Source organism: Rhopalosiphum padi, chromosome 1 (genome assembly GCF_020882245.1).
Source record: "Rhopalosiphum padi isolate XX-2018 chromosome 1, ASM2088224v1, whole genome shotgun sequence".
NCBI classification, from domain to species: Eukaryota; Metazoa; Arthropoda; class Insecta; order Hemiptera; family Aphididae; genus Rhopalosiphum; species Rhopalosiphum padi.
Window position 1 is genome coordinate 35,411,472 of NC_083597.1, and position 19,943 is coordinate 35,431,414.

The window sequence follows — 19,943 nt, forward strand, 5'->3', positions numbered from 1 at the left end:
TCATGTGCGTATATATTATTATTATAGTACGCGTAACTGTAAATATTAAATAGAGTAATTGTTATCAATCAAACGATTATTATTAAAATCGTTGCGGAGTCACACAATATAATGTACAAATATGAAATACACCTAATAAACTAACATGATGTTTAGATATTTATTATTATGTCAAGCGTAGAACATCGATGCTGTAAATGACGATAGGTCGATGTATCAAAACGGAAATAACCGATCAAATTATATTCTGTGACTACGGTACCTAAATATTCGAGTATATATTTATGTATTAGAATATTGATCCTCATAAATAAATACCGAAACTCAAAGGCATCCGTATTCCTGGACGGCTGGACTATGATTAAGGGATGGAGTATAAACTTAAAACTATAGTTTATAGGTCTATGGGTTTAAGCAATATTATATAAAAATATAAAATACAGTAGTAATGTAGTATATTATTATTATTATTGTTGATTAGTAATTACATATTTTCATGCAATACGGCAAACTATTTTTTTTAGTTTGAAACATGATACCATCTTGATTGTATGTGTAAACTGTAAGGTTGGACCAGTGGTAGAACCATTATAGGTGCTGTGAATATGTATGTTAAAAATTAAACATAAAAAATATTGGTGTTTACCAAACACTGTTTGCCGTTTGGTGAATGATAATAACTATACATAATACATTATAACAATAAGTTTTTATTTTTTAAAAACTGTTTGATTTTACAATTATAATTTAAATTCCACTATCAATCTATCTTAATATTAATTAAACTGTATAGTCACAGTAAAATTATTAGTAAAAACTGAAAATTAGAAAATGCAACAAGTGGATTTATTACATGATTAACCACATCAACCAGAACGTCTAAGACTAAATTATTTATTCATAGAAAAAGAGACTATTGGGTCATAGGGAAGCCAATTGATTCGGCGTTAGCTCGGATACTTTTTATTTATTTGGATGGCAATCTCTATGAAGTAGCGTTGACTTAGTACCAAAACGTCAAACACCCACACATAAACTGCAGAACTCGTGAGTTGTAGGTAACTAGCAATCGTCATTGGCTATCGATCGCGGCTGATTACGCATCGTGTCCATTTACCTTTTAAAACTTAAACCATCAATCATTAATAATATAACAATCGTTGCGTCGTCATCGTACCCGTATCAATTATTACTATATACTATAGATCGTTCTTTGGAAAATCGTTACACATTTTATACGTATCATTATTCATAATATCGTATTATATCAGTAGGTACCTAACCGGAATAATACTTTTACTTTCTCCAAGGCGAATACTATTGTATGCATGCTTGCAACCAGCCCTTTTATTCCGAATTTGCGGTGCCATTACAAATTATGATCATTAGTACTCTAAATACACTGTTGGGCCGTTGTTTTGCGGTATGACGATCATTTATTTTTACCATAATAAATGATATAATAGGTAACGTAAATTCAAACATAACGCGATATAATGACAACAACGGCAATAAACAATAATTACGACTGGCCACTGGTATAACGCCGCCGCCGAATCGATGCGAAAACTCGAAACTCGAAAGTGAAAAAGTAAAAACCGTCATACACACAAACAACGGCTCGCCATAGAACGCAGGCCGCGGTTCGCGTTGAGGTCATACCCTTGGTAGTTGTTGTACACTTGTACCGTCGTTTACTCCACTCACGACGAACCAGTCGACTGTCGAGTCGACCTTGGTAGTGGTAAAGTATACCGATATTCCGGGCGGCGAGACCTTGATCCGTTTCGCTGGTCGTTTTTATCGCGGTTATCGGCAACGCGCTGACCGCCCGTCCGCCATTCACCCACTGACCGTTTTGCTGTCTACACGCACGCCGAACGCGATACCATGAGTGGCAAGTGAGTAACACCACTACGTTAGTAGTTTATTAATATTTTATATTTTACTTTATCCAACTTAACCGTTTATTGGATTTAGCAGTTTAACACTACTTAACTATTTCTACACATTTGCGATCGGTTTAATTTTTTCTTGATAATCACTAACATGTCTTACTTGCTTCGCAGATCGGATATTGGACTCATCGGCTTGGCCGTCATGGGCCAAAACCTCATACTTAACATGAACGATCACGGGTTTGTTGTCACGGCCTACAACAGGACCGTCGAAAAGGTGGATGAGTTTTTAGAAAAGGGTGCAAAAGGCACGAACATCGTTGGCGCGCACTCTCTCAAGGAATTGGTTGATTCGTTGAAAAAGCCACGCAGAGTTATGATGCTTGTCAAAGGTACATAAGTCAGATTTACAGTTATAATTGAATATTCGAATAAAACTAATGTTAACGCAAGTAGATTATACTAGATTATCTACCTTTTATCAAAGTAGTTCCATTTTGAAACTAAATTTCAGAATATAATTGTAAGTACCACATAGGTATGGTAAGAATTTTTGTGTTTGGTGCAGCATTTATTTTTAACCAGTCCAACAGAACAATGAATGAGTTAACTTATTTCCCTCATTATGGTTTAGGTAAAAATAGTAAAGTATATGCAAAGTAAAAATGATGTACCTATTTGTGTATCAGTCTGTTGTATGGTAGTAACGTTAGTATACAAATAAGCTATGGACATTTAATGGGTAAAGTACATGGTTATGTTTGTATGTGTATTTAAACATGTGTGGATAAATCAGTATAATACTTACTTATTTTATAATTTTTCATTAAATCATTAAAATTGAACGATGATATTTTTATTTTAAATTTAGCATTATAAAAATTAGTCATACTGTTTATTTAAGCCTTTTAAATAAATATTTACCAATTCATTAAGTCCAAAATAAATTTTTAACTGTAGTGAAAGTACTATTTGCTGCATCTGTGTATCTATGAAAGTACAATAGTGCTGTATCTCTATTATTAACACCTTTATTATGAATATTATGATAAACATCTGAGCCGAACATGTTGCTGTAATACTTAAGTTATTGTGTCACTGTAAACTCCTTAATAATGTTTCTTATTAATTAAAAAATGATTATTGAATGTTCATGAAAGAATAATTAACTTGAATGTACCGTTAGTAATAGTTCTAATAAATTATTAATTTTTTTAAACCTTTATAGTTTTAGAACTAAAATTTAAATAAAAAATACAAAAGAAGCTGATATATTCATAAATGTATTTATTTATAAAATAATAGTACCTACATAATAGTAAAAAAAACAATTCTTTTATATTTTAGTTAGACTGTAGAATTTCTTATTGTGTATTGTTCTTTAGTCAAAAGTCCATCTCTGATTTTTTCAAACCTCTGTTTTTGTGGCAACACTATTGCTATAAATCCAAGATCATCTGGTTTATTTAACATGATATTTGGAGTTTCTGCTAGCTTACTATTCATTTCCACTAATTTGCCTGGAATGGCAGAAAGTATTTTGTGCTCTTCCCCGTCAGAACAATGAACCTTGCATAGAGTAGATCCTGCCTGTACAATTTGAGCTCCTCGTTTTCCTTTTCCCGTCATAATATTACTGAGGCGATGAGTGTTTTCTGATACTTGGAAATCTATTTTTTCAATGGTTTTGCCCATTAAAACATGACTGGATGCTAATGACAAAATGCATAGATTATTGGAATGAATTAACACGCTGTAGTCTTGATTGGGTTTGTCATTGACGTTGGTGGCATAACGAGATTCAAAGTATCGTTGAACAACAGTTGGCGGAACGTCTTCAGAAATTTCAACGGATTGCTCTATTGATGGAACTGAATCATCATCAATACCGAAATCATATACATTCGGTTTTTCCATTTTTATCACAGTGTACGCGGTATACAAAAGTTAAATTTTAAAAATAGGTTTTAAGTTTTGATTAAATGCCGAATAAATTATTAATATTAATGATTTGTTGCGAAGAATCGTTCTATAAAAATGATAGATATGACATCAAGTTCAAATTTAAATCTTTAAATTTTCGTGTTCAAAAACGTGCTACTGATAACGGATAAAGTATTATCTGAATGTCATTACTGCATAGAAATTAACCCGTGATGTTATTAAAACCAATAGTACCAACTGAAAATATTTATATTTATTTGGATGCCTCTTATTTTTGAATTATAAAAGTAAAACTGCCAACATTAATTTTTAGTTGAATTTTTAATTTATTTTATTTTTTGAACATTCTATTATCAAACGGTTAATTGTTAATTTCTATTGAAATGCATATAACTCATATAAGTGTTATTCATTATAATTATTTGTATTTATTTTTAAATAAATATTTTGTTATACTTGGAACATTTTCTGCAATTACAAATTATCAAAATATGATTTTGTCATACATGTAAGAGCTTAAGTAATTTTACAATAACTTTAATAAAGTACATTTTTATTAAAATATTAGAAAATTTACCAAATATTATATAAGTATTTATGTTTGCAATCATTAGCATGCTGAACAATTTTCAGACCTGAGGCACATTACCATTTGGTCACTCATGCATCCACATCTTTAAACTATATATTTTTTTTTAACTTAATAGTATAAACATAATTACTAAAAAGTTTTTGTGATACTAAATTTCCCAGTACTCACCCATCAATTTTGGTCTAAAAGCAATTGCCTCAAAAAAGCCTATTTTGGTATTCCACTGTTTGAAACCATCTTCAAAGTATACCTAAAATTTGAAATGTTAATTTTTTTTTGAGATTATTATTATTTTATTTTTGTTTTAGCTGGAAGTGCCGTTGATGATTTTATTGCCCAACTTGAACCGCTGTTGGAAGAAGGTGATATAATTATTGATGGTGGAAACTCTGAATACCAGGATACACAACGTCGAACTAAAACACTTGCCCAGAAAGGCTTGTTGTTTGTTGGTTCAGGAGTATCTGGTGGTGAAGAGGGTGCTCGATATGGTCCATCATTAATGCCTGGTGGAAATCCAATAGCTTGGCCAAACATAAAGAATATTTTCCAAGTGAGTAGTTTTCAATATGAATATTGCGTTAATCAGTGGTGTAAAGATTTATATTTATTTGTATATATGAACGCATACTACAATATGTTTTATAAAATTTAAGACAATGTGTGCCCTCCCCTCACAAAAAAAAATTCAGGATACACCATTGGCATTAATCATATTCTCTATATCTAGGCTTACCAGCTATGATATTTATACAATCAGTATTTAGTCTTGGGATTTTTTAATCTTGTCATTTTACTTAACCTATCAATTTTTATTTAACATTGTTATAATTGTATTCAATATCTAAAGATGATATAAATGTAAAAAATATATTGTTGTAAGATAATACCTATTTTTGTTGGAAATTGTACGTCATTATTTCATTTTTTTATTATTTTCAATTAATATATTCTTGCAAATATTATTACACATTTAAAGAGGCAAGCATTAAATTAATCTTGAATATAAAATCTGTTCAAATTTATATTTTTTTAACCTAACCCTGATATGATGAATATTTCCATTAAACTAATAAAAAAATATATGTATTTACAAGTTTATTTATGTCATGCCTACAGTTAAAAATAGTTTTGTTTATTGTTCTAATGACCAGTACAGGGCTATTTGGGCGTGTCATTTGATTATATTTTCATACTTCCTCAAGGCAACTGTCTACTAGATTTATATTATTATAATACTACATCTACCTTATTGATATTATAGTAATGCCATGAAAGTAATTACTTTCACTTTGAACAAGATTTTATTTCAAACAATAAATATAGTATATAGACATTATAATTAAATTAAATATGCTCCTATTATTACTGTTGAGAATTTCAAATTTTAATTGTATTCCAATTTGTAATTAAAAATATTTAATTTACAGAGTATCGCTGCTAAAGCTGATGGCGAACCTTGTTGTGATTGGGTTGGTGAGGATGGTGCTGGCCATTTTGTGAAAATGGTTCACAATGGTATTGAATATGGAGACATGCAACTTATCTGTGAAGCATACCATTTGATGAAATCTGCTTTAAATATGAATAACAAAGAGATGGGATTGGCTTTTGATGAATGGAACAAGGGAGAATTGGACTCATTTTTAATAGAAATCACAAGAAATATTTTACAATTCAAAGACAAAGATGAAGAATATTTAGTTGAAAAAATCCGCGACGCAGCTGGCCAAAAGGGTACTGGAAAATGGACTGCAATTTCTGCATTGGATTATGGTGTCCCGGTAACATTGATTGGAGAATCTGTGTTTGCACGTTGTCTGTCTTCGTTAATTGATGAGAGAGCAGAAGCTAGTAAAGTTCTTAAAGGACCAACAGATACCTTTAAAGGAGATAAACAAGCCTTCTTAAAAGACATCGGAAAGGTAATTTAATATTAAATACTATAGAAATCAGTTACTACAAGATATAAGGGACAGTGAGTTTTTCTTGTTGTAATTATTAGCTTGTTGTATAAGTTAGAAAAGTTATTGTTGTAAATAGAATTTATAAAAAAAGTTTCATTAATTCTGAAAACCCATACCTAAATTGAAGACACAATATGATAGTTTTCACACTTTGAGTACTGATATAGTAATAATTTATTCATTAGAATAAAATGGGCATGATCTCTATTGTACATTAAGACCATTAAGATTAAGTCATATGACATCACAATATTTGAGTTAATTATTGAATTAGTATTAATTAGTAATATAATAATGATTAAGGACATGGTAGATAACTACTTTAGTACTTAACTTGACATTTAGTTATTTTATGTGACATATATGTAAAGAAATCAAAGTCTGGGTATTGTATAATATATAACATTGTTTTGAATAGAGATGATTTTTAGCAATATTAGTATTATGTGAAGAGATCTAGAAAAGTGAAAAGAGAAATTGAATGTGTTCTAATAAGAATTGATATGCTTATAATGTGATTATGAAAATAATCTGTAGTTTTATGTCTGGAAGCCTGTGTAAGCAAGTCTTAATGTATGTGCTATAGTGATATTACTCTTAATTATTATAAACACAAAAACACCAAAATTCTGCACATATTCAGCATATTATAAATATTTGTATGTAAACTACTAATTATGATTAGTAATCCAGATCTGTATCCACACAATAAAGGATATTAGGGATATTGGATATGCTAAATGCTTGTGATTTCTATTATATTTAAATTATTTCAATAACTGATAGTTTATATATTGATGTAATACAAATATTTTTGTTACTGTTTAATATTTATATTTTGTTTTCAGGCATTGTATGCATCTAAAATTGTTTCATATGCTCAAGGATTCATGTTGATGCGAGAAGCTGCAAAAATACACGGATGGAATTTAAATTATGGAGGAATTGCACTCATGTGGCGGGGAGGATGTATTATTAGAAGGTTGTATTCATTAATGTTTTATTTCAGCTTCAGATAAAATTATTTTGTAAAAATATGATTTTAGTGCATTTTTGGGAAAAATCAAACAAGCATTTGAACTTGATCCAAATCTCAAGAATTTGTTACTTGATCCATTCTTTAAGGATGCTGTACATAACAGTCAAGTAGCTTGGCGCAAAGTGGTTGCTTCAAGTGCCACGCTAGGAATACCTACTCCAGCTTTCAGTACGGCTCTTGCCTTTTATGACAGTTATAGAAGTGCTAGGCTTCCAGCCAATTTATTACAGGTAAAATACATACTAATCACAAAATGAATAGTTTAAATTTTAGTATACCTTTACAATATTTTGTTTTTTAGGCTCAACGTGACTATTTTGGTGCTCATACATATGAGCTATTAACAGCTCCTGGAAAATATATTCACACAAACTGGACTGGTACTGGTGGTGATGTGTCAGCTAGCACATATAAAGCTTAATTGTGTAACAAACACTGATTGGCTGTAAATTATTTAATTTTTGGGACCAAACACACAAACTGGGTTTATATATTTTCACAGATTGCTTTTTGAAACCGTTTGTATTTAAATAAATGTAATTTCATCTACTTAAAATTAATAATTTTCAAATTTAAAATAATATTTATATGCTTCTGCATTGTAATACATGATTATTGTTACTTACCTTTTTGAACTTTTGTATTTATATAATGTACTGTTATTGTTAAAAATGTATTGTTTTGTCAAAAACCCTTTTTGTTAATGAGAGTATGATATATTATTTATTAAAAATGGTGAATTTTAAAACAAGCTTAATTTATTAATCATATATTAATTGTGTTAGTTTATGAAATAAAGCTCTAAGTTGAAAGTTAATGTTAAGTGTCAAATTATCAATTACTGTACTATTTCATGTGTACCATGATTTATGAGTAGTATTTTTCATAGACTAATTGGTTGAATGTACCTAGGGAAACAATTTACCTATTAACGTTACATGTTAGGGATACTGTAACACTTTAATAATATTTTACACATTAACAAATAAACAATTGCATAATAGATGTTAAAAATAAAAAAGTATTGGGTACTACATTTGATAATTGTAATAATTAAAAAAAAAAAGATGACATTTCTATGTATTAAATTATATATTATATACAGTAGGTCCTAAAAGTCCCATATCATCTTTAGTATCTCTGAAAAATCAATTTAATCAAATGTGATTTTTTAATGGTAATAACTAATAAGTAGGGCTGTGAATTTGTAAGAAAGTACATTTTTTTTGGTGGTTGTAAAACAGAATTATAAGTATATAATTTGAATTATGTAACAAAAATCCATTTATGAAACTTATGTTTTGCATTGAATCAATAAATTTCAAAATTAAAATTATATCAACTTTTTATTCAATAAATACATTTTTATTCATATAATATAGGTACCAATATCATTATAACAATTAAATTAAAAACCATTTTAAGTGCATTTTTGAAATTTTAAATACATTTTTTAAGGTTTTTTAGTGCATTAAATTCACAGTCCTAGTAATAAGTATGAAAATTCTGATTGGATGGCATTGAGTTAAATTTTTTTTTTCAAAAATACAATATCAAAAAAATTTATATTCAATTAAGTTTTTTAAATTTTCAAGGATAGACATTTTATTGATCGTATATTTTAAAACAGGTCAAAATAAAAAATACTAAAACTGAATACAAATCAATCAAGTCGAGTCAATTATGTTTTTGAATTTCTAAGAATTTAGAATAACAGTTATTTTACCTAAGAAAACACCCGACTCCTTGGACCCCCTCCCCCCTCAGATACGGCCTTGACTGACTTCTGACGTTTCAATTTTTAAGACAATTAATGTTTCCCTCAATATAAATTGATTGTTCTTAAGGAATCTTGAATTAGAATCAGTCATCTTTAACGTTTAATATATACATATCGAACGACTAACTGTCCATAATCTATTTTACATATATCATCGGACTAAAATTTGAGCCCAATCTCATATTTTTTATGATACGCCTTAGAGTTCGATGTATCATTTTCTTTGCAGACAGTTACTGAGGGCATGGACCAATTGTGCTTGTATTCGATTTACTTCTATTTGCCTACTTTTAAATATGAAAATAATGTTCGATTTAATTCCATCAACATTAACATAAAAAATCTACACACTAAAATGCTTGAAAATTAAAAACTTATTTATTGATCAATTGATTACTGGAATCTATTACAGATACACATATGGACGTAACTTGGGCAATTGTTATAGGGGAGGGGGAAACTTTGTTTTATGTAGATATATCGTATACTGGTATACTTAAAGATACATCGAGATTAAATATACTTAAATCTTAATCCGTGGAAACCGGAAAGCATAACTTAATAATATTATCTAAGTTAATTAGCTAAATCTATATTGTAGAATTTAAAATCAAATGACTTGATGAAAAAAGCTTGATAAGATGATATTTTATGTTTATTTAATAAAAACATTCTGCATTTCTATATTCTACCCATTATTTTATTTTTTACATAAAATGGAATTTATTTCCGATTTCTGAAGTCCATAAGTTATAACGTTATAAATATAATATATAATATAACTTATGTTATAATTTATAGTTAGGTATTATATATATCATAATAAATGTAAATATGTAATACTAAACACTTAATTATGATTAGTCTGATTAGGTAATGATTATACAAATAACATTATTAAAAGTTAAACAGAATATTATAATCTTCAATCTTGCAATATGTCTATAACAATTGAAATCTTCTACCTCTTTCTGTTGAATTTGCATCAATTATCAAACTGATCAATTTAGTATCAAAATTAATTTTAAAAGTATCAATATGTATAAAATAACCATGTTACTAAGTCTTTCTTGGGCAATAGTGTTTCTTGTAAATGTTTTGAGGCGACAAAGAGATGAAAACGAAAATTTTTCCAAATAGTTTTAATTCTGCCTTTAAATTATCGAAGTTAATAATGTAGGTGTTACAAACTTCTAAAATGTTTTCATCCCTGTTCTATCTAGTACTTAAACAATTTTGATGAGCGTTAAGTATTTTTAAATTATTTTCTGCAAATTTTAATTTTATATCATATTGTATAGAAATATTAATTTTAAAATTTAATGCTAACGTTTTTCGAAATTAAAGTTTCACAACCACCTAATCAGTAAATAGTAATCTTGAAGGTATTTTTCTTATTCATGGAATTATAGGTGGTGAAATGGATTCTTTGGAAGCTAGCTGTTCTGTTTCCCTTCAAATTTGATCGAAACTCGAAACTATCATTACTGCGAAGAGATTTTAGTTCCACAAGAGTAGCTGCTGTTATAATATTGAAATAGAGGAAAGTTAGCATTTTTTTGAAAATGTAGTGACAAGGAGTTGGTTAATTTAAAAACTAACTTCATTAACTTTAAACAAAATATAAACTCAGTTATATTTTCAGTTTTCTTGAAAAAATAATTCTCATAAATCTAAAATTCCTTTTTGATAATATTTTTCAAATTAATTTATAAAATACCAAGGGGGAAGTTGATCCCTCATGCCCCCTCCCTGTTCACGCCTATGGATACACATTAGTTAATTATACCTAAAACGTATCGCCCTCGTTATCATCCTGAACAATCTAATTAAATCTATATTTTATAATATACAAATAAAACGTAGTGTAATTCAAACAACGTGTAGATATTTTTATTAAGAATAATAATAATGATAATAATAAATATAATAAATAATTATAATTGTATATGTATTATGTATATATATTTTATGTTACACTCGCAGTGGTGTAAACTTCGTTATTTGCATAATGGCCGCTCGGCTGATCTTCGTAAATAATAGTAAATTTATATATGTTTTAATAGTAATGCTTAAAATGTACATGTAAACAGTGATTGTATAGTTTCGTTTTTAATAATAATAATAATGTCTATATGTATATAATAACGTACAAAAAAAAAAAATCGCACAACGACCAAATATAATAATAAATACACGTATAGATGGGTAATTCATATATTACATCAGTAATAATAATAGTTATAAAATAAATAAATCGAAATGAATACAAATAAAATACATTAATAATTATCGTAATATAAAATATTTAATAATATATAATGACTTAAAATAATACGTGTGTGTGTGTGCTGAATATACAAATCGTCAATGAAACGATATTATTTGCTCAATGTACGCGTAAAGACATAGGTAGGTAATTATGGCGTGTAATAATTATAATAATTAGACATCATTGCCCATTCATACTCATCGTGTTATTATTACACGTTGTAGGTAAACAGGGAAGGGCAGTGAAACGACCGTTTTAAAAAAATAGGTTTTCTCGATAATGTTTTAAGTACCTATTATTTATTAAAAAACAATACGCCATTTAGTGATAAACAATGTGCTTTTGCAATAAATAATCGTTTACAAAAATAACGATAGTCACGTGGCCTTTTTGTGTGCCTCCGCGTTCATTTCGAACTTGACATGTTTCAGTAAGAGAAAAAAACGGAAGAGACGGTCATGGAAATAATTTTTTTTTTTTTTTTTATAATAGTCACGTCACGTACCTACTGTACTTTGATTTATTAATAGTTCATTCTCATTCGTATTTTAATTTTGTAAATTAATTTTTGAAATTGTTCGTTTTAGTGCCCCGCCATGTACACACGCCATAATGATAAAAATACACGTCGACCGGTGTGAAAACGAAAGAATAATTTTTTTATGATAACCATTTGCGTTTTGTAGAGTGAAAATTAGAGTAGCGATTGTTGTTTGAAAAGCACGCGTTTACGCACATGTGTGCAATACTGCAGTATCATGTAAATATACAATTAATTATACATCATTTCGTTATCTCTATGAATAGGTAGGTAGGTTAGCCCAGAAAAATCAAGTTCTTGTTTTACTTGGGGAAAACATATCATAGAATAGGTTATATTATAACGTTGGTTACACCTACACCTATATATTAAAAATGGTATTGATTGAATTATAATACGATGATATTTTAAAACGGAATTGGCTTTAAACCCACTGACAAGTTGTCAGCCCTATTATATTACCGGTGGCCGGGGGGGGGAGGGAAAGCCGCGCGAATATAACATTTGTTTGCGTCACTGAGATTTTGATAATTAATTTCGAAACCGACAACAGCTGTGCCCTACAAAACTACCCTACGCAGAGTTTTGCAGGGCTAAGCCGTTATCTTGACGGTACGCACCCCGAGTTTAGACATTTTATTTATAACTATAGAAAATATCGGATTCCGCACAGCTTTATCGCCATACAGTGGCGTGACGAACGCGCATTTTTGAGCAACGTATAGGCGATAAATTTCGCAAAAAAATGCCCAAAAACTATTGTACACATAGGGTTTGTGATTAACAGTAATAAATTGTGATACGTATAATATTTAAATAAAATATACAAACGACAAAAACGCGTACGATACGCTCGTAATAAAATGAGTGGTGTGTAGTAATATTTTTTTCGACTAAACGTGCGCGAGTGTGTTTATGTGTATGTGGTGCGAGAACGAGAAATAGTTATCTCCGGTGTTGTTTGAATATCGTGAAATTCAGAACATTCGTCATTCGACCATTTATACTTGCGTGAACGCGTACGATAAAGTTATATCGGAAAACGTGTCAAGTCCTACGAGCGTAAGAAATCAGTCCGGAATAGAAAGCGATTTCGGCTGAGAAAATTCGGGTGCAATATTAAATACTTGAATTTATATACGATAAGTGTGATCACTGATCACAGACGAGGAAAATAATAACTTCAAAATTTAGGTAGGCAGACCGGGAGTTTGCTGTTTCAATTTTCTTTTCTGTAAGTAGCATATTTTAACAGAATGCGTTCAGTAACCGTCGCGACGGTTGTATTTGGATGTGTATAAATCGACTGCGAGTCGGCTTGTCAATTTGTACAATTAAGTATTTATATTATGTATTAGACAAGTGAAATTAAGGGGTATATACTAGACGCCGTAAAAATTATTATCATTATTTTTTTTTACTAATTCCCAGAAATACGAGAAAGAGAAAAATGTACCATTTGCTCTCAACATATAATACTATGTACCTATACAATATACCATGTCTGGTGTAAAACAAGAAACGTAAATATGAGACGACACGACGTCGTTGACGCGGCTATGGTATTAAATAATGGAAAAATATCGTATATATATAAGAATAAATACAATAATTTCCGTAACAACAGTAATAAGCGGTATACATTAAAATTTGTTTTAAAAAATGGTCGCATCTAAAACTATGTTCATGTCGGTAAAATTTCCCTCTTTGTATCAGGTGTGCTATTTTGTGTTGAAGGCAGCTGGTCAACACCGAATTTAAGTCGACGGAGATTATGATGTTGAAATGGACATTTATATTAAGAACCATGCGTATATTGACTAGGAGTTGTATTTAATGGGTTATGCGTATAAAGTTTTATAGCGTGGAAAAAATTAAGTTATCATGGTGTCGTACCCGAAAATATTAAAGCATTCGCCAAAAATACCAACTGACGACACGTCGTTCATAAATCGTAACTTATCGAATCGCATATTAAATGAGTGCGTTTACCGAACCGTTTTCGGCGATAAAATAGTCGGTAGAAAATTAAAAACGAACCCGAGTATTGTCGACGCGCGTGGAATCGAAAACGCGAATTTCGTCGGTTATCTATAACGGTTTTAGCAAACCATTGGGGACGACGTACTATATACTCGGGTTATAAATGTTGTCACACTATAGCATTATAATACGTCGTGATATTGAGATCGTTGATCGATTATACATTTTTAATAGCGTAAAATGACACGTCCGGAGATGATGGACGTGTGGTCTCCGATTTGAGAAACTTCGATTTTCGATTAGCGACACGCGTCACGATGTAGAGACGACGTAATACAACAACAACAACAACAACAACAACAACAATAATAACAATAGTAACAACAAAAATAATAATATGAATAATGTAGGAACGATTTTTGGCACGACCGAAAGATTAATGAGTAAAAAAAAAAAATTAACACCCACGTTCCCTTGTAGAGTCAATAATTAGATTCATGTGCGAACACGTTTAGGGCGGTGAATAAATAATAATAATGTGGTAAAAAGGAGAAATGAAACAAAAATAATTCTCGTTCGACTGTTCGTGGTCCGCAGAGATCGGTATAGGATAATAATATTATTATATCATACAGTCGGCGTGCGCTCATAAATATTAAATATTATAGATTATACGCGTTACACGAGAGCACCTTCTGTACGCTTACGAGCGACGTGTGACTACAGGCTATATTATGATGTATTGTATATACATAGAATGTCATGTATAATTCGAACGTTAAGACAACAACCCCCCACCCCACACCATGTATTATTGCGTTTTCGTGGTTTACCAACCTGCAGAATAACAAGCGATTCTCGTCGGATTGAAACGGTATATTCACGCGATAATATTTTATATAATATTATGCATATTAACGAATCGATAAATAAATGTTATTACTATATATTGTGTATAATATATCTATATATGTATATATATTTATGTATAATATGTACAGGGTTATTGAGCATGTGAGCTGACTAAAAGCCAAATACATTTACATTTTTGTCCGATTTAAGACAATCGTCAAACGAGGATAACGTCTGGTCGTCTGTTTTTAAATAGGTACCTGTTATATAGGTACATTTTTTTTTTTTTGATATACAATGTCGGGTAGTGCCATTGCTATTGTTAGAAAAATAAAACGTAGCTGGAAGGCGATGTACTATATAAATACTTGTACACGTGAGTTGTAGAATTGCATTTTTTGCTTAACATGTTAAATTCGTACTTGAATCGGTCTAGAGAAAACGGTTTTCGAGACTTGGTCGTTGTTTTTATAGTTATCGAAAGTAAAGTCTATTCGTCGTTTATTTATACAATATAATATGATGGTAGTGTTCAGACCACCCGCACGACGTTACTTTTTAAGTAAATACAATTTTTGTCAAGTTGACACCCCACCCGACACTTAAAATAAAAATAATTAAAGTAAATATAAAACTAATGTGTTACGAGAGTAAAAACGGCGGCGCGAAGACAGAGGAGACTGGACTGTAGTAGTGTCATCGATGATGGTAAAAGCGGCGGTAACCGCGGAAATCCGGAATGCGCAGCGGCGAACGCAGTGGCAGCAGTGGCGACAGTGGTGACTGTGGTAGCGGCGGTCGTCACAACAATAACATCGTGTATATATTATAGTTCAACAACGACAATGATAATAAGATAACGCACAACCGACGGGCTCAGATTTGCGTCACGTGCGATAGATTTGCCGTTTCACGTTTCAAACATCGGTCGTGGGTCATATGATGTCCGTCTCGTACACTTTGTTGACGGTCGTCGTCGTCGTCGTCGTCGTAGTCGCCGCCGCTGGAGCAGTGGTCTTGTTGTTTGCTGTCGACCGTTGCTTTTCGGCGTCGTCGTTGGCGGTGGCGCCAGTGGTGCCGGTGGTGACAGCGGCGGCCAGCTGGGTGAGCGAACCCGATATGGGGGCGGCCGCGCTCATGGACAGCCCCATTTTCAACAGCAGGTTGCCCTCGCTACCCGTCTTCTTGAGCTGGAGCAGGTCGGGCGGCGGTTGCGACCGTTGCAACTGTTGCAGCCGCGTGTACTGTTCCTGCAGCGCCTTTTGCTTCTTCAACAGTTCCTGGTGCCGCTGCTCCAACTGTTCCTGTCTGGTCGCCGTCGCGACGGCGGTCGGCGCGGCCACCGACGGCGGCGGCTGTGCGGTCACGGTCGGTGGTTCGGGCATCGGCGGTTTGCCGCAGCCGCCGAGCGCCACCACGGTGGTCAGCGAACCCTTTCGGCTGGGCGGACTGCCGCCGGCCGACGACGACGACATCGAGCCCCTGGGTGACGACGAGAGGGCCCCCACCGCACTGCCAGCCGTGGTCGGTGATGCCACCGGTGACTTGGAACTAGTCCGCGGCGGTGGCGGCGGGGGCATTCGCTTGTTCTGCAGGTCGGGCGTCCGTTCCGGCACGGGTGGTTTGCCTCCTGTCTCAGACGACGTGCTGCTCAGACGCCGCAATACTGGTTTCGGGGCGACCGGGACCGCGGGTCCGGCGACCGTCATCGGCTCCGCCGCCTCTGCTGCAGCCACCGTGGGCTCCGCCGCCACTGATTCCACTGGAACCGCCGCCGCAGCCGCCGGAGTTGTCTGCAGTTCGTCTAGCAGAGTGTCGAGTGCGTTCTCCGCACCTGTTGGCTCGCGCTTTCCAGCACCACCGGCGCCGTCGTCTGTTCCTGTTCCGGTCTGCTCCACGACACTCCCCTGTCCAGCGATACTCCCCTACGAAAACCACACGAAAATTATTAATATCATCACTGGGTTGACCGCAATGTACTTTCGCACGCGTACAAAATGAATATAATAATAATATGGTAGGTAATATTATTAAATATTATATTATATTCCGTACATCAGGATTGCAAATAAATACAGAAATGTTCAAAATGAATCATCCGATGCTTTGTACTTGACTTTCCAGGTCACACGATCTTACGCTGTGCGAATAAACTTATTTTGGAAATAATTTGTTAAAGACCCTGTGCACGTAAATCGAGAAATTGATAGAGTCAAACACAACAGATATACATAACATGAATTTCAGTTGTGACTTTATACTAATTTTTTTATTATATTTGATACCGCTCGTGTGACCAAGCAAGCCACATAGAACATTATAATTGGTACTATTAATTAAATTTGAAATATTATCATTTTATTAAATGCGTTATATACATTAAGTACTCTAAACGTGAAATTAAAAATACGGTAAGCATTTGAAATCGGATGAATCATTTTGAAGAACCTGTAGATCGTATCGTAAAGAGGACGCCGGTCGACCTATGTATGTAGATCATTCGATAGCCGACGGGTACCGGGTTAAGATATTGCGTACGACGATTAACAAAAACAGCACCTGTATCATTATGTAGATCGACTCGGAGTCCTCCTTACGTGTCGACACGTCGTGGCGATTACGTATTATTTTTCTATTTCAGAACTATTCGATTCGTTGTGGGGAGCGAGAAACTGTTTTTCAATCAATTACTTTTACGATGTCGGCTAAGTTTTATGGTTGAATATCCTCTGTATAATATCATTCCAAGTCTTAAAACGATTGGTGTACAAAATATCGAACGTATCCATCTCGTTTAGAACACCAAGGCATACGAGCTGCTTTTACGCGAACGATGGATGTATACTAATATGTTTTTATTTATCTCTCCTCGGAGTTGTCCAAAAATATATTATTAGTGTACGTGATTATACATAAATTATATTATGTTTACAAATTTTTTGTTTCGGCTATAATAATTTATTCAGGTTATAAGGATGAGTTTTCTACCCGAAATTATCTGTATACGCTTTAGTTTATTTTTAGCGTTGGTTAAATTATCTGTTTTAATAATTTATTTTTTAAATTGAATTTTAATGTATTAATAATACTGGTAAATTATTGTTATTATTATTTTTTAAAATACATTTTTTTTACAGATTAAATTTTACGATAGAGTATAGAGGCTAATACCTAAAAATAAAGTCGTTATCGAGTGTAGGAACTGTGCGAACAATTTTGTCTGTGGGTTTTATGGTAATTAAAAAAAGAGTATTATAGGTATTATATATTATTATAATTAGGTTAAAAAAAATATTGAGTTGAAGGAAAAAATGAAAAAAGTAGTATAGTTAAATTTTTTTAATGAAATAAAAATGGCAGTAGGTTAAAGAGTTTTTCGCGGTTATTTCTTATTAGTTCATTTACTTCATTTATTACCAGAAAAACTTTTCCACGTTTAGTGTAATACAATTTTTTTTCATCAATTCTGTTTTAGCATTAAGATTTTGCGGTTTTTATTATTCTCATTACATAGTGCATAGGTATTATTTGTTTAACAATTTAATTATAACGACCTACGATTATTGTCTTTGTTAATAGAAAATTAACCTGATCTAACCTAACCCACGACTATTATATTTGTTAATAGAAACCTCGATTAATTAAATTTGTTGAAGTCACACTCTAAATAGGTAAATTGTTAAAAATTAATTTAATTAAGTAAAATAATAGTGGCAATAAATGCAACTATATCAATTCAGGAACAACATTTAATATTATAATTGGTACATTGTCTATTGTTTTAACAGAATATTCTTTACGATACCTATCACATTATTCATTAAACATATTATTATGGTGTAACCTACGCGAAAGGGATATCTAAAACTATGTGTGAAAGAGATTTTTTAATTACGGGAAGTTATGTACACATTGCATTATAAACTTTAACCAAAAATTTTTTTTTAAACAAAATTTCGTTCACGTATGCATAATTGATTTCAATTAAGGTCATCTCCTTTGTAAAGTTACACAGGAAACCATTAATTTAAGCGAATGTATATACATGTGTTTCTTATAGCAATATAACAACGATTAAATAAGATTGGTTTTATTTTTAGGTTTCGTTTTCGTCGAAACGGTTGATTGCGATTCCTTACGTATTAATTATTAGACAAGTTGAAGCGAAAGATTGTACTCGATCGTTTCAAGAGTAAACTCTTTTATCAATTTGTTTATTTTGTTTTTGCTGACAAGCTCTGAAAATACGGTAGAGATCGTGTATGGACTTAAAAGGAAATTACATTTTAAACGAAAACGTCATCGAATGACTCTGTATATATAGTTATAGTATATTTATATATAATTACTCAATTAATCAGTAACAAGTTTACCCGTGGTAAGTCGATATGTGCACGGAATTAAATTGTTTATTCACTCGTAGAAGGGCTTAATTAATATTTTAATAGAAATTCGAGTCGGTACGAATAATAATTTTTGTTACGCCAATCGTGACGAGGTAGAGGTCATACTATTATACAAGTAATCTCTTTTTCTCCATACGATTGAAAGACAGCCATCACATCAAATTCTTATATATAATAAATATATTGTGATTAATTGTGCTTAAAATATAATCTACGTCTAAGCTATAATTTAAATATTAATTAAATTTGTGTAATAAAAAATAAGCATTACTATATCAGTGTGTGTGCGAAAAATTAATATATTAAAAAATGTTGAACGCAGGTAAAAATATAAAACTTTTCTAAGCGGACGTACATTTAATAGTGCTTTTTAGGAGATCTGGTTTTTTGATCTCGACGGATTTTTGTTTCGTTAATAACTATTGATTATTTAGAAATTATGTAATTATGGTGGAGTGTTTGTCTGGATGTTCACTCCAACAAGTCACATCCTAGAATGAACTTTAAGACTGTGAAAACTAAACCACTGATAAATATTCGTCCACCCGAGTGTTTTGTCTAATAGTGAATCGATATGACGTTTCAATCGAAGTTTAAGCATGCAACAGCCAATAATTACATATTTATTTAAAATTATTAATCAACTACAGTAAGTATGCAATAGTTAAC

The 19,943-nt window shown here is 31.9% G+C and overlaps 3 protein-coding genes across 15 annotated transcripts in view; 1 reads left to right on the plus strand and 2 right to left on the minus strand.

Moving 5' to 3' along the window:
• Positions 1-1,670: 1,670 nt before the first annotated feature.
• Positions 1,671-8,257, plus strand: LOC132932431 (6-phosphogluconate dehydrogenase, decarboxylating). Its single transcript, XM_060998813.1, has 7 exons — positions 1,671-1,901; positions 2,070-2,290; positions 4,743-4,987; positions 5,865-6,359; positions 7,250-7,383; positions 7,448-7,670; positions 7,742-8,257. The coding sequence occupies exons 1-7, from the start codon at positions 1,891-1,893 to the stop codon at positions 7,859-7,861; spliced, it is 1,449 nt and encodes a 482-aa protein (XP_060854796.1). The 5' UTR covers positions 1,671-1,890; the 3' UTR covers positions 7,862-8,257.
• LOC132932442 (protein Abitram) lies at positions 3,166-4,014 on the minus strand. Its single transcript, XM_060998822.1, has one exon. It carries the CDS (start codon positions 3,813-3,815, stop codon positions 3,246-3,248), a length of 570 nt encoding a protein of 189 aa, XP_060854805.1. The 5' UTR covers positions 3,816-4,014; the 3' UTR covers positions 3,166-3,245.
• A 2,834-nt stretch (positions 8,258-11,091) lies between the features above and the next one.
• The window catches only part of LOC132932360 (coiled-coil domain-containing protein AGAP005037), a 171,203-nt gene continuing 162,351 nt past the window's right edge, over positions 11,092-19,943 (minus strand). For 11 of the 13 annotated variants that reach the window (XM_060998764.1, XM_060998788.1, XM_060998781.1 and 8 more), the window contains one exon: positions 11,092-16,793. In XM_060998764.1, coding sequence (XP_060854747.1) covers positions 15,804-16,793 — 990 coding nt within the window. In that variant the 3' untranslated portion in view covers positions 11,092-15,803. The remainder of the gene's footprint in view (positions 16,794-19,943) is intronic. The other 2 variants (XM_060998796.1, XR_009662872.1) reach the window with 2 other exon arrangements.

Coding starts and splice junctions, on each gene's coding strand:
- LOC132932431 (XM_060998813.1), top strand. Junction 4,988..5,864: donor ACATAAAGAATATTTTCCAA/GTGAGTAGTTTT, acceptor TTTAATTTACAG/AGTATCGCTGCTAAAGCTGA. Junction 6,360..7,249: donor TCTTAAAAGACATCGGAAAG/GTAATTTAATAT, acceptor TTTTGTTTTCAG/GCATTGTATGCATCTAAAAT.
- LOC132932442 (XM_060998822.1), bottom strand. CDS start 3,815: ATGGAAAAACCGAATGTATATGATTTCGGTATTGATGATGATTCAGTT.